The 13,248-nt window shown below is 42.4% G+C and overlaps 1 protein-coding gene across 1 annotated transcript in view; it reads right to left on the reverse strand.

The window, feature by feature from the left end:
• LOC131591611 (small subunit processome component 20 homolog) overlaps nucleotides 1–13,248 on the reverse strand; it is a 64,093-nt gene that overhangs the window by 36,194 nt on the left and 14,651 nt on the right. The window contains exons 15-23 of the mRNA XM_058862471.1: nucleotides 8,930–9,035; nucleotides 7,597–7,747; nucleotides 7,128–7,190; nucleotides 6,658–6,816; nucleotides 5,388–5,464; nucleotides 4,466–4,545; nucleotides 3,555–3,798; nucleotides 2,764–2,979; nucleotides 990–1,080 (exon numbers count right to left, since the gene is read on the reverse strand). Coding sequence (XP_058718454.1) covers nucleotides 990–1,080; nucleotides 2,764–2,979; nucleotides 3,555–3,798; nucleotides 4,466–4,545; nucleotides 5,388–5,464; nucleotides 6,658–6,816; nucleotides 7,128–7,190; nucleotides 7,597–7,747; nucleotides 8,930–9,035 — 1,187 coding nt within the window. The remainder of the gene's footprint in view (nucleotides 1–989; nucleotides 1,081–2,763; nucleotides 2,980–3,554; nucleotides 3,799–4,465; nucleotides 4,546–5,387; nucleotides 5,465–6,657; nucleotides 6,817–7,127; nucleotides 7,191–7,596; nucleotides 7,748–8,929; nucleotides 9,036–13,248) is intronic.

Below are 13,248 nucleotides of genomic sequence, written 5' to 3' on the forward strand. Positions count from 1 at the left end.
ATCCAAGGTCGCTTTGCCATGATGTCCCTATGCCAGATGGACACACCAGCCGTGACAATGCATATACTAAGACACAGAAATGCAAACAGTAAGTGATGAAGTAATCTTTCTTCTTGTGCCAGGCTGTTCTTCCCAAAGTGATTTGACCTTTACACAACTGTCCAATATTTTGCTAAGAACACAGACAAGCAAACACATGGATCAACTGTTTTTCTAAGCAATACTTTGAGATAGACTGAAACAGAGTGAATGTCTAATAGAGATTCTCAAATTCTAAGGGACTAAGGAATTGAGCTATCAACACCCACAGACTCAGAAAACACAAACTGGGAACAGTGAGAGCAAACCCTAATGACCTGAACAAATCCACATCTGGTAACCAACACAACCCTGTAAAATTAAAAACCAAAACCGTTTTAAGGATTGTAAAATAAATACTCAGAATCCCCCTTCAAAGTCATACTTTCTGCAATTCTTTCAGGGAAATCCCTCAGAGAAGAATCAAGCAAATTGAATATTTTTTAAGAAGAAAATCCTTTTTTGATGCTTGATGATCTCTTGTACATACTGGCCATACTCTTAGTATACAAAATACTATAGGACAAATACAAACCTCAGATCTTCCCCAAGCTTTGGATTTTAAATACTCCTCCAGATCCTACAGGAAGTGAAACAGATATCCTCTGCAGCCACTCTTCCAAAGACTTGGAAGAACTTCCACTCTCCTTGCCAAAGACTACTTCTTGTCTGCTGTCAGATCTGTTTGCAAGTGCCACTCCTGTCAAACTGAGCTAAGTATCTTAAAGCAGGTCTTTGCCTAAGGGGCTCATTTCGAGTGATGCCTGTTAGGAAGTCCTCTGAAGGACAGCTCCTTTTCCAGCTATCATAGCTGAGCTCAGAAAATGACAAGTTTAGCTAGTATTAGACACTGCACTCAAGTAAGAGTTAATTTATTAGTAACAATTCCAAAAGTAATCAAATAGCCTCACCTGGGTATACAAGGCATTCAACTTCTGCTCCAGATACAATGCACGAGGATTTGAGAATTTTGAGAAAACTTGTAAGTGGGCTATTAGTTGCCTGCAAAACAAAACAATTATTTTTTTTTTTAAATATCCAGGAGACAAACAAACAGAGAACTTTAATTAAAATTCATAAACAAGAAAACAAAAAACAACAGAAGAGGATCCCAAGTCCTCAGCACTATTTCAGACATAGCAAGATGTGTCCTGTTCTCTAAGCAGCTCCTTCCAGCTGTCACTTCACTGCACAGAGAATGCCTTTACTTCAGTAGCACTGGGTAGGCTCAGTTTTTTCATGAGAAAGGGGTACAGTCAGGATGCAGCTTACTTCTCTCTGCCAGCCCAGCCTAGAAAACCAAAATTCTGTATTTATCTCTTTGTTTGTTCACTTGTCCCTAACTGGTGCCCATGTTGCTCCTACCAGTGTGATGGGTTGCATTCAGCCACAGACTGTACTGGACTTAACACTGGGCTGCAAGGACAGATGGGAGTCAGTTCCTCTAGGGCTGGCAGGGTCACCTCACATCTGCCCCACCTCCTCTTCATGGAAAGGGACAGAAAAGACCAGGATAAGGAAGGTGTGAGATCTCCTCTACCATGTGTACTGTGGGACTGGTAGACGCTGTCCTCATTCAACTGCTCCCCCTGCTAATTTACACTGAACCCTCCAGACACTTGACCTTTCTCCATGGCTGGGCACAGACAAGGGAGGAAGGAGTAGGACACCTTCCAGGAACCCCACAGGGAGCCCAGGGCAGGTGTGCACCCTCCCTGCTTCAGCCAGGCCTCCCAGGACACGAGGGAGTCCCCCCGGCACAGGCCTCACCCGGGAAGGGAGGTCACTCCACAACTCATTAACACACCTCTGGTAAATCTTTTATGCCTTTGTTACAGCTACCGGGAGCTAATGTTTCCACTGCACTTCATGGATGTTTTGACATGGAGGTTGGGAAAACAACAAAATATCTTGGACTGTCACTGTATTTTAATTGCTGATAACTTGCAGATAGAAGCCAGAATCTGGGAAAATAATTAAATACTCATAGGACACCTGGGATGAAATGACACTTTAGGTCACATATCAAATACTTGTCTTGTCCCAATATATAAGGGGATATTTTGGAGTTCTCTGTCATTACAAGGGCCATCCTTTGCAAAATCGTTGTGCTGTATTTGTAAGGGGTATTTAAAAGAGGTCATCACTAGGGAGAATTCAAACAAAGAGCAACTTTCTCCACGTATTCAGCACTGCAACAATGACATTCAGCAATATGCACTTTTAGTCTACCAAATAAAAACCTTGATCCCTACGAAGACAAGACTTATAATGGGCAGGAAATGGCAGTATTCCAATATCAGAATACTTAAAAAAATAGTCTGATTTTTTGAAGTCTTTGGCAATGCCCACAGTTTTCAAAGACTAACAGATATACACAGAGAAACCAGGGAATTCAGGTACAAGAGTCTCTGAAAACTTCAGAATACCACACTTTTTTTGCCTAAAGTAAAATACACCAGACTGGTAAGCAGGTAACAAGATAATGATAAAACCTGGGCGATATATTTAGATTTTTAGTACTGTACAGGCAGAATTTCTGATTTGTAATCCACCGAGAAACAATGAAGCACAAGCAAAAGAAAAAACTAATATATACGAAAACACAACTTGTATCTCAACGTGAGATGCTGAACCTGCCTTTCCATGAAAGCACTAGCAAAAGGGAAAACTAAAAATACTTACTTAGCAGCAGCTCTTCTTGTTTTCTTTTTCAGTACTCCTACAGTAATTGGTTCCCCTTCTTCCTTTTCTTCTTCCTCCACCTCCTCTTCCTCCTCTTCCATAGCAACATCATTCACCTCTTCAGTTGGTATTTGTTTTGCTGCTATGGTGCCACTAATTTTCCTTCTGAGATCCTGAGATGGAGCCACTAAGGAATCTGCTGGGTAGTACTCATTTCTGTATTTTAAAAAAAGAAGGAAGGAATTAAGAAGCATAACATTTTTCTAGGTTTCAGGGCAACAACAACTAAAAACCTCACCATTCTTATTATAACATCTTATTGTTCATCATACTCTCTGATATGTGCACACATATGCAAGTACACCACTGCTTTCCCTCCAGGGGCAGGAATTTGAATCAGCCTCTAACAAAATCAGTATTTTCCCCATCCTGGGGGGAAACACTGGTATTATGCAATTCCAAATTAAAGCATGATTCCAAATTAAAGCATGTTTTCATGAAAGGGGAACTTTTTTTCCACTGAAATCACTCTGTGACTGAGTAACAAGACTGTGATAATGGCAAGTCAATGAACAAGAGACTGAGCAGCAGAGACATACTTTAAGTTTCATTTCAGCCTGCTTAGTTTCTAACAGAATCCACATTCCAATTAAAAGGTTATCTCAACTGGAAACAGACATGTCATCAGCCATGCATTCACAAAATAGTCTGTAATGGGATAGCCAATCTTAAAGCTCAGCAACACATTGAAAGCAATGTGTCCACTCAACTGAAAAGTAAATCTTACTTACCGAATGAATCTCAAAAGAAGCGGGGAAAGTTCCCTCGACCGAGGCTCCACTCTGTCTGGAAACTTATCCAGCGCTTTCCACAGTAGGAAACGGTAATTTGTGTGGTCCAGCCGCTCACTGCAATCTGTTCTACTCCTCAGCTGCTCCAGAAAGACAGTCCCCACCTCTCCTTCTGGCATCTTCTCACATTCTGTTTCAGCAATGCTCTCCTCCTGTTCATCTAGCTCATTTTGTAGCTCCATTTCTACAGAAGAGTTAGGAACATCTTTTCAGGTTCCTTCATAATCACCAGTAGCAAGGAATCCATACCTCCTTACAAAAGTAGTTCATTTGGTGACATGCACCTGTTTAGACACAACTGTGTTTAACATTGATCTGAAAGACACACATTGCTTAGATAGCCTTCTAGGATACCTTGCAACCCTGGCACTTCTCAGCTGGGCTCAGTTCCCTTCAGTAACAGGGAAGTTCACAAACGGCTGCATACTTCTGACTCTGTATTGAAATACTAGATTGCATATGCCCTTAGGTAAACCTCAAGAGCACACACAAGGACGGTCTGCAGAAATTCCACAGAGAAGGAAGATGGTCTGCATCATTACACAGGTTTTGTCACTGTTCCTGACCAGTCTGAGCAGCACCAACCTTAAGCAAAGATGAAACTGCTGCATGGCTTCCCACAACCTGCAACTCCCTCCCCTAATGCAGGTGGCCTTTTCCATCTACTGCTTGGTGTTTAAGACAGGAGATATAGCTTCCTCCCAAGCCTCTCCACTCCTGCCCTGGACATGACAGTAGTACTGGTTCTGAATTCCCCCATCACACATAAATTTGGGGCACATGAAAAACAGCCACATAATTCACCATTAGATGGGTTACTACGATAACCATGCTTAGGAAAGGTGACTTACCAGCATAGGTAGCAGCCCTCTCCAAATGTTCATACAGGACCTTCCAGAACTGTTTATTCTCCATTTCCTTTGCATGAGAACTAACAAAGCAGAATACAGCATGAAATTAGAAGAAAGATAAGAAAAGGCAAGCGTCATTCAGCTAGTTAACAACTACCGCAATCAAAGGCTTTGATCACTGCTTTAATGTGGCTGTCCAGGGACAGGACATCTGCACAATGCAGCTGTAGCACTTCCTTGCCTTTTCTCATGGATCCCAAATGTCAATTGTTATTAAAATAATCTGGTTGTATCCCATGACTTCAAATGAACTCAAATTGAGTAAAAATGTTCTTGAGCTTTCTACTGACTTCTGTACAGCAAATCATATAGAATCAAAGGAAGAATCACCATGGACATATCTTTTGAAGAGCTGGTTTAATTTTTTTTAAATTAATTCACTGAAGAGGAAAATCCCATCCTTTTTAATCGTACAACAGAGGGAGGAATAAAAAAGAAGATAAAGTCATGCTGAAAGAAGTCACTAATTTTTTCACCATGGTAAGACTTCCCTACTCTTTAGTAGGATTTAGAGGTTTTCCAGTAAGGACAAAAAAGTTGGCAGATGAGGAAACAGAGAGACTTCTTGTTCCTTTAAGCATTTGTGAAACATTAATCAAATCCTGCTACCTCTGACTAAAAACTCTGATGTTATTTGACTGTATTTGCAGCAAGTTCCCTTTAAAGTAAGAAAAATCAGGGAGTGTCTATATAGGTTGAGATTTGAGAGATCAAATTTATTTCAGAAGATCTCACATGAAGGTTCTCATGCACTAATCTCTCCAAACTGGACATTTTTTACCTCAGCTTGTGTTCACAGAAGAATGAAAGGAATGTCCTGAGAGACAACTACACATTGCAGCAACCAACTGCATATACTCACGTTATAAGTTCAATTACAGGATCCCAGAGAGGGTTGAAGTTAATGTAAAGCATTCCTAGTAAATACCGAAGAGGCACCTAAAATGACATACAATACCATCTTGTTGAGATGCAATAAACAGTAAAGACCAACCAAGCTCCTCTAACTTTTCTTCCTCTCAAAGAGGAAACTTTATCAAAGAGGTTTTCAGGGGTGCTACAAAAGATGAAGGAAGTCACACACAAAATTATTCCTTGTCTCATAGCTTCATGTGGAAATCTAGAACCCATTTACTGTAAGCTACACTGAGACCTCATAACTATACCAAAATAACATGAATATGAAAAAAACAGTTCAGCACAGATGATCTGGACCGTCTCTCTCTCTACAACTTCAGTGCTGCCACAGCAAAATGAGGGACCTCAGAAAAATTAAAGTTTGTCCAGAGAAGTATTCACTGCACTAGGCCTAATAGCTTGTCCTCTAGACTGGCTCCTTGCTGAGCCATGTGGAGGAGTGACCTACAATCTTTCCTCATGGATGTGAGGCCCCCTTCAGCTCAGCAGCAGAGGACATTCAACAGTCACAGGCATAAAAGACTTTCCTGCTGAAGCAAGATCCAGAAGTGAGGTCACCCACGGCCAGTGGGAGTCCTACCAATGTTCAACCACACTCAGGACATGGCAAGGTCATGAGTTTAAATTTGCTCACAACTTGCTTCTCCCTGGATTCATCTGCCTTCCTTTCCATGACATCAAACCCAGAGCAATCTGACTGCGGGCCATTTATTTAGATGACACTGTTTGTCACCCTGAAAAACTCAGCTTTGGAGCTTGTTAATATAGTTTCTAAAGAACTTTCCCAGGACAGTAACTATAAACATAGATATGTATGCATTCCTTCTGTTACATGTCTTTTGATGGACATCTCTTACGGCCAGTGTGGTTAGAAAGGTGTTATCCTGACTACCCGATCCCTGACCATGGTCAGAAAGCAATAAATTGTGAGAGAAGAAATAAAGTTTGCTTCTTCTTCACCATCTCTTGAGCTGCGTCCGTGTGACTTGTTTTGTGTCTGACAGCGACAACTGTTGTTCTACTAAACACAGTACTCCTGAGGACAATGGGAGCTGTGATCCCTACTAACAAGCAAGTTTTCTAAAACCTAATTTGGAAGTTAACTGATTTTTTGATGCACTCTCATTAAAAACTTCACAATCCATGTGATGGAATAAGAACATTCTCTTAGAATAAAGGAATGTGACAACTGCTTTTTGACAATAAATCCTTACCTCCTGCAAAGATCCACTTGGTATTGCGGGCCGCACTATGTCACATCTTAGTTTCCTCAAATGGAGAAGTTTCTCTCTGTAATCATTCACTGTTGCTGGCACAAGTTCTGCTTGGAGCAATATGGCAAATACTGGCTGGAATTCCCCTGTGCCATCACCCTGAACAAACAAGTGACATGAATTCTGTTAGAGTTCCTTTATCTCACTGAAAAGTACTTAAATTATACAGACTCACGGCCATTCTGGAAAAAAGAACAAAGTCTAAGGACTTGTTCTAGTTTCCACCATTTAGACACACATCTGAAAACACCAGGAGGTGGGGGACAAAGAAATAGAACTGGAATTTTAAAGCACAAAAGCAGAGGACCACCTCTGCCTCCACATTTTGTTTCTGCAAAGTGAACAACATTTCACACAAAACATGAAACACAGATAGCTTTGAAATGTTAAATGAAAAGTTTTAGCCTTACCTCAATTTGTGCAGAAGGTGGACTATCAAAATGGTTTAGAATTCGAACTGTCAACAGCCGGACCTATTCCAAGCAGAAACATATGTCAGGCAATATAAATTGACACATACATACCTACAGAGAGGTTAATGTCTGGTACAGCACACTGGTTTCACCAGGTTCATCTTGGAGCTGAGAAACAGATTAATTCCTGTAGTCTAGAAGGCAGTTAAAAGTGAATGCATTATGCTCCTGCCCTAATTTAAATCTAGGAAAGAGGTAAGGCCGACAGGGATAACAGTTAACCTCTGTTAACTCATGCCCCATTGACACAGGTCTAAGCAGACACTATGGAAGTGATAGCTTTATACAGTCTCATGCTTCTCCTTTCAGATTTTATCATTTCACTAAGTTTACTTATATTTTACTGTTAAAATACAAATGATTTTTCATTTCAAAATGATTTTTCATGTTCAAAACAGCATATTACCTTGGAAACACCAGAGGAAATATTAGGATGCAACTTCTCAAACAAGTCCATTAGGTTTCCTTGGGAAAGGGGTTCCTGGCAGCCACATAATGCCAGCCTCGTGTAATACAGATCAGCCAACAGCAAGGCAGAGGGGTCTGAAGGGAAAGTGCTAAAACAATGGATGATTTTATTAGCATACAGAAAGCACTGCACAACACTGGTATTTAAAAATAAGGCAGCAGTGATAACTACAACATTAAGGGAAAATTCCACAATTTCAGACTCTGCTTGCAGCAGCAGGCCAGTGAAGTCAGATTTCACCAGCACAATGACCTGCAGCTGCAAAACATATGACAGCCCAAGAGGCATGAGATCCCTCTTTCGTGTTAATCAGGCTTGTCAAGCTGAGACTTGCATGCTGGACACACAGCTGCAGAAAATAAACCTGCATAGGTCTCATGAGGGCTTCTGCTACTGCCCAGGTGCTCTGTCAGTGATCAACAGAAGAGAAATAATCCAGACTTAGGTGAGACCCCAGGAATTCTGTCTGCTCACAGAAAAACTTCCTTCTGCTACCTTATATCCCTTGCTCCAAGCAGGTCTCACATCCCCTGCCCAGAGCTGGAAGGAAAGCATTAGGCTAAAGCTCACTGCCAGTACTTCCTGCCTGATCTGGGCAAGTTGTTTTCTCTCCATCATGCCTCAGACATGAGCATCATAACTTCCTAAATGAACAGGATGTTTTGAAGCTCAAGCCACCAAAGACTTGGAGATGATAGAAATTAATGGTTTTCCTAAATCCCTTCAGCCAGGCAGTTTTCTATGCTAAGTATAAGTTAAATAGAGTCAAAATAATGGAGTATACAAAAAATGGAGTATACAAAATCTCTTCCATTGTGGAGCAAGCACAAACATGGATATGTAAGGACATGATGGAATCCCAGCACCACCAGCAAACTCAGGTTTTTGACACAGTTCAGAAAGTGCTGTTCCTGTCTCTTTTATTATTATAATGTAACACAAAACTACTAAGCGTAGCATTCCAAAGTAAAACTAGAATCAGTGTAGCACTCCAATGTAAAACTAGAACCAACTTATTTGACACACTATCCTGCAGCTAAGAAAGCATCAGTTTGCAGAGAAAATGTCACTGAACAGGAACTACATCTACATGATTGTCCAAAAAAAGTGCCTACAATTTTGCTCCATTACATAACCACAATACTGAAGTGATGCAGAATGGGGAGCACGCAAAGAAGCATTTAATTAGCTCCTATATAAAGGCAAAATCAAATTTTTGCTCTACCAAGGAAAACCATGAAGCACCACAGAACAGGCAGAGTTTACTTACGTCACCAAGCTCTTGACACGCTCCACAGGTAACAAATGGAGTACTTCAGCAGACTCCACCAAATTAAGTAGAGTACTTACAGCTTGGCAGGCCACAAACAGGCTTCCTGGAGCAGAGAAAGAACAAGAACATCTTGTAAATTTACTCAGCTCTCAGTGACTTGTACTTGTATGGTGCTTGCCCATCCTGAAAAGGCTGGAGCCAGAGAAATAAGGTAGCATATGGATCCCAGAACTGGCATGTGTATTTTCTAACCATAACACATAATCATAACACATAAAAGAAGTGCTTCCCTGGCTATCAAAGCAAGTGTCTCCTCCAGCAAACCAGCACTGAAAGCTGTGACAGCTCCCAGTTTGCCTATTTCCATCACATCCACATGTGCAGAAAGCAGGGATCTGGAACTAAGCACTGTAGAAGGAGCTGCAGACAGCACTCTGCTAAAAAAGGAAGATATGCTGCCAAATTGATATGAAAGTAGCAAGAACAAAGCAAAAATACATACTGATGCTACCACCAGACAGGTGCCTATAAACTCTGGAACTTTGGCAATGCACTACTGTATAAGACCTTCAAAGCTGTGCCATGCACCTAAAGACTGAGTATATATTAGTGAATGGCAGGTGGGTTTGCTGAATTCTGTGTCCTTCTGAAACCTCTCAGACTCCTTTAGGGATGGAGGGTTTCCCAGAAGCACATGATAGCAAATGTCCTGCCAGGCAAAAAAAGGCAATTCCTTTCCCCTCACACTTCTAAGACAGCAAATAAGTTGCTTAAAAAAATAAAAAAATAATTCCCCTCCTTCGTCTCTTCCCGGGTTGAAGAAATACTGTTCCTAAACCAGGCAAACTAAAGAAAGTTTTTAAAAGATGTAACTGTCTTACATGCTGCCAATGGAAAAGAAAGGGAAGTGTGCCATCCATATCCTATTTATTCTTCTGAAAACATTCCTCTATTCTAAGTTGCTTAATTCCCCAGGTATGTGCCAGATCCTGCTAACCATTAACCTCCATAAGGAGCTCAAAGAGAGAAGAAACATCAAGTAAAGACAGGAGGAAACTTCTTGCATCTACAATGTAAGGACAGTTCCCAAATCTGCATGCCCTATGGTAGCAGTGTTCCTATGCTGGACAAAGATAGCAGCTTCCACCTCACTACAGACACACCTGTGTGATCAATAAGGGAAGCACTGACAACTTGCTTTTGCTCTGACTCCGTTTTCAAGCCTGTTTCCTTGCACTCCACAGCAACCAGAACACCAAAAACACCCAGTTCTGGAACGTGCACTTTGCCTTAGGGCTGAGGCCAGGAAGGTCAAATGGAGCACAGGGCTGGGAGCCTTGCAGAGGCAGTGAGAGGAGACTGGAGTCCTAGCAGAAGGTGAAGGAATTGCAGGTATCATGGAGGTGGGAAGAATGACAGAGGATAAAAAAAAAAAGCATCCAGGAATCCTAGTTTGGGAGAAGAGTGAAGAAAACCAAGCAAATAAGTGTAATACAGGAGGCATGAGAATAGGACTGAGGACGAATTCATTTTCTTTTCCCTTACTGACAAAGGAAGAAAGAGCAATGTGCCTCTGGCACGCACACAGAGCCTGAGCAGAGCTTCTACTACCCAGCAAAGATGAGGCCCAAGAAAAGAATTTTTACATATTCCTTGTTTAGGCTATGTACATTACCAATAAAACAATCATGACAGCATGAAAAACCCGCAAATATGAAAAAAGAAAGACCTAAATCAAAAAGGGCCATGATTGACAAACCTTCTTTAAAGAAGAAAAGGCAACGGAGCTGACTGGTGGATATGTTTAGGAATATTAAGATATTATAAATGGAAAATGACTGACAGACAGCCCTTACAAACAAAGGAACAACAAACACTCAACCTGGGGCATTCCAAAACTTGTTTATGGTTTGTCACAAGGCCAAATACTTTCTTGCTCTCTCAGTAACAACTGCCCTGCTCTATGCAGGCTCAGTTAATTTTTTTTTTACCTGGCCAAAGAGGGAAGACAACCAGTGACCATCTATTCCTGGAGAAAAGATGCAGGATTAAGAATTGGTGGTGTCACTTGGGTCAGAGATGGTGTGCTGGTTTTGGCAGGGATAGAGGCAATTTTCTTCATAGTAGCTAGTAAGGAGCTATGGTTTAGATTTGTGCTGGGAACTGTTGATAACAGGATGTTTCTGTTACTGATGAGCAGCACTCACACAGCACCCAGGGCTTTCCTGCTCCTTTCCTGCCATTCCACCCATTCCACCAGTGGGGAGGCTGGGGGTACACAAGGCACTGGGAGGGGTGTTGTCATTTAACTCCAGCCAGCCTCCAAACCCCCTGCAGCTGCCTGCCCACTCCCCCACCAGCAGGATCAGGGAGCAAATCAGAAGGGCAAAAGCTAGAAAACTTGTGGGTTAAGATAAAGCAAAAAAGCCATGCTTACAAGCAAAACAGAACAAGGACCTGCTTCCCATGGGCAGGCAGGTGTTCATCCATCTCCAGGAGAGCAGGACCCCATCACATAGAGTGGTGACTTGGGAAGACAAATGCCATCACTTCAAACATCCCCTCCCTTCCTCCTTCTTCCCCAAAATTTATATACTGAGCATGAAGTGGCAAGTTCTGGAATGTCCCTTTCATCAGCTGGGGTCACCTGTCCTGACTATGCCTCCTCCCAGCCTGCCATGTACCCTTAGCCTCCTTGTCAGCATGGCAGCACAAAAAGCAGAAAAGGCCTTGGCAGCAGCAGTAGGCTTAGCAGTAACAAAAATATCTCTGTATTATCTAGCTTGTATTCAGCACAAATCCAGAACACAGCCCCATACCAGTCACTGTGATGAAAACTAACTCTACCCCAGCCAAAACCAGTGGAACACAGCTGGGACTGCTGACCCCACTGATCAAAGAGATATCCTGTATCATAAGGCACCATGCTCAGCATTTAAAACAGAGAAAATAAGAAGACATGGCATTTGCCTTTCCGAGTAACCGTTATCAGTGATGGAGCCCTGCTTTCCTGGGGATAGCTGAACATGTGCCTGCCCTCGGAAAGTGGCAAATGAATTCTTTGTTTTGCTTCACTTGCATGCATGGCTTTTGCTTTACCTCTTAAAGTATCTGTATCTCAACCCATGGGTTTTTCTCCCTTTTACGCTGCTGATGCTCCCCTCATCCCTGCTGAGTAAGCAAGCAGCTATGTGAGGCTTAGTTGCTGGCTGAGGTTAAGATACAACAGTCCTTTCTAGCACTCAACATGTGGCTCACAAGGTTAGAGATAATGACAGATTTGATTGCAATGTGCTAGATTGAACCCTGATTAATAGCTGTTATTGCTGTTTAGCTATTAATTGGCAATCTTCTGTGCCTGCCATTGGGCTTGCTTGTCTTACTGTATATTAGTAGCCACTCATCATTCCTGACTGCTTTTTGCTTTCACAGCTGTAGTGCTGTACTGCTTATCATCCTTCTCTGCTGTACCTGGGAACATTTTGATAACAGCCATGGAAATGCACCCAGGTGGGCAGGTGGCCAGGGCAGTGCTGCTCTTTTTGTCCTGTTGTACCAGCCAGGCTGGAACTCCAGTGCAAACTTGAGTCAATTGGACTGTGACCTGTGGAAGAGTCCACACAGGAGCAGGATACCCCAAAGCATCTGTGGCTGTGGATAAGTTCATCTCAAAGCTACTGTGGCTTTAGTTACATCTATGCTGCAGCAGGTGTAACTCTGAAGGAACTGTGACCCAAGGGTAAGTCCATGCTGGATAAAGTACACCTGAAGCATCTGTGCCTGTGGGTAAGTCCATGCTGCAGCAGGTACACCATGAATCATCAGCAGCTATGCACGAGGTCATGCTGCAGCACCTCAATGTGTGTGGCCACAGCCAAGTCCAGAACAGAGTAGGTACACTCCTGAGGGAGAACAGTCATGTGTAAGGCCACATTTGGAGCAGGTATATCTCTGAAGGCACTGTGGCCCATAGATAAGGCTGCCCTGGAACAGGTGCACCCCAAAGCACCTGTGGTAATGGGTAAGTCTACACCACAGCTGGTATACTCCAGGAGAAACTAGGACTCATAGGTAAAACTCCACTTGGAGCAGGTACTGCCCTAACGAGGCTGTGGGTAAGCCCAAACCCAAGCAGGGGCAAGGGGAGGAGCTCATTGCAATGTTAAGCCCCCTGGCCTGGACCAAAGGCACTGGGGTGGAGATTGTAACAAGTACAACTTTAAATTGTTGTAACCCATTTCAATTGCATGCTGTAGGTTTAAGTTGCATGTTGTAGGAATTACTATAGCAGGATCCACCCAAACCAGCAGAGGATA

This window comes from Poecile atricapillus, chromosome W, assembly GCF_030490865.1.
Source record: "Poecile atricapillus isolate bPoeAtr1 chromosome W, bPoeAtr1.hap1, whole genome shotgun sequence".
Lineage (NCBI taxonomy): Eukaryota > Metazoa > Chordata > Aves > Passeriformes > Paridae > Poecile > Poecile atricapillus.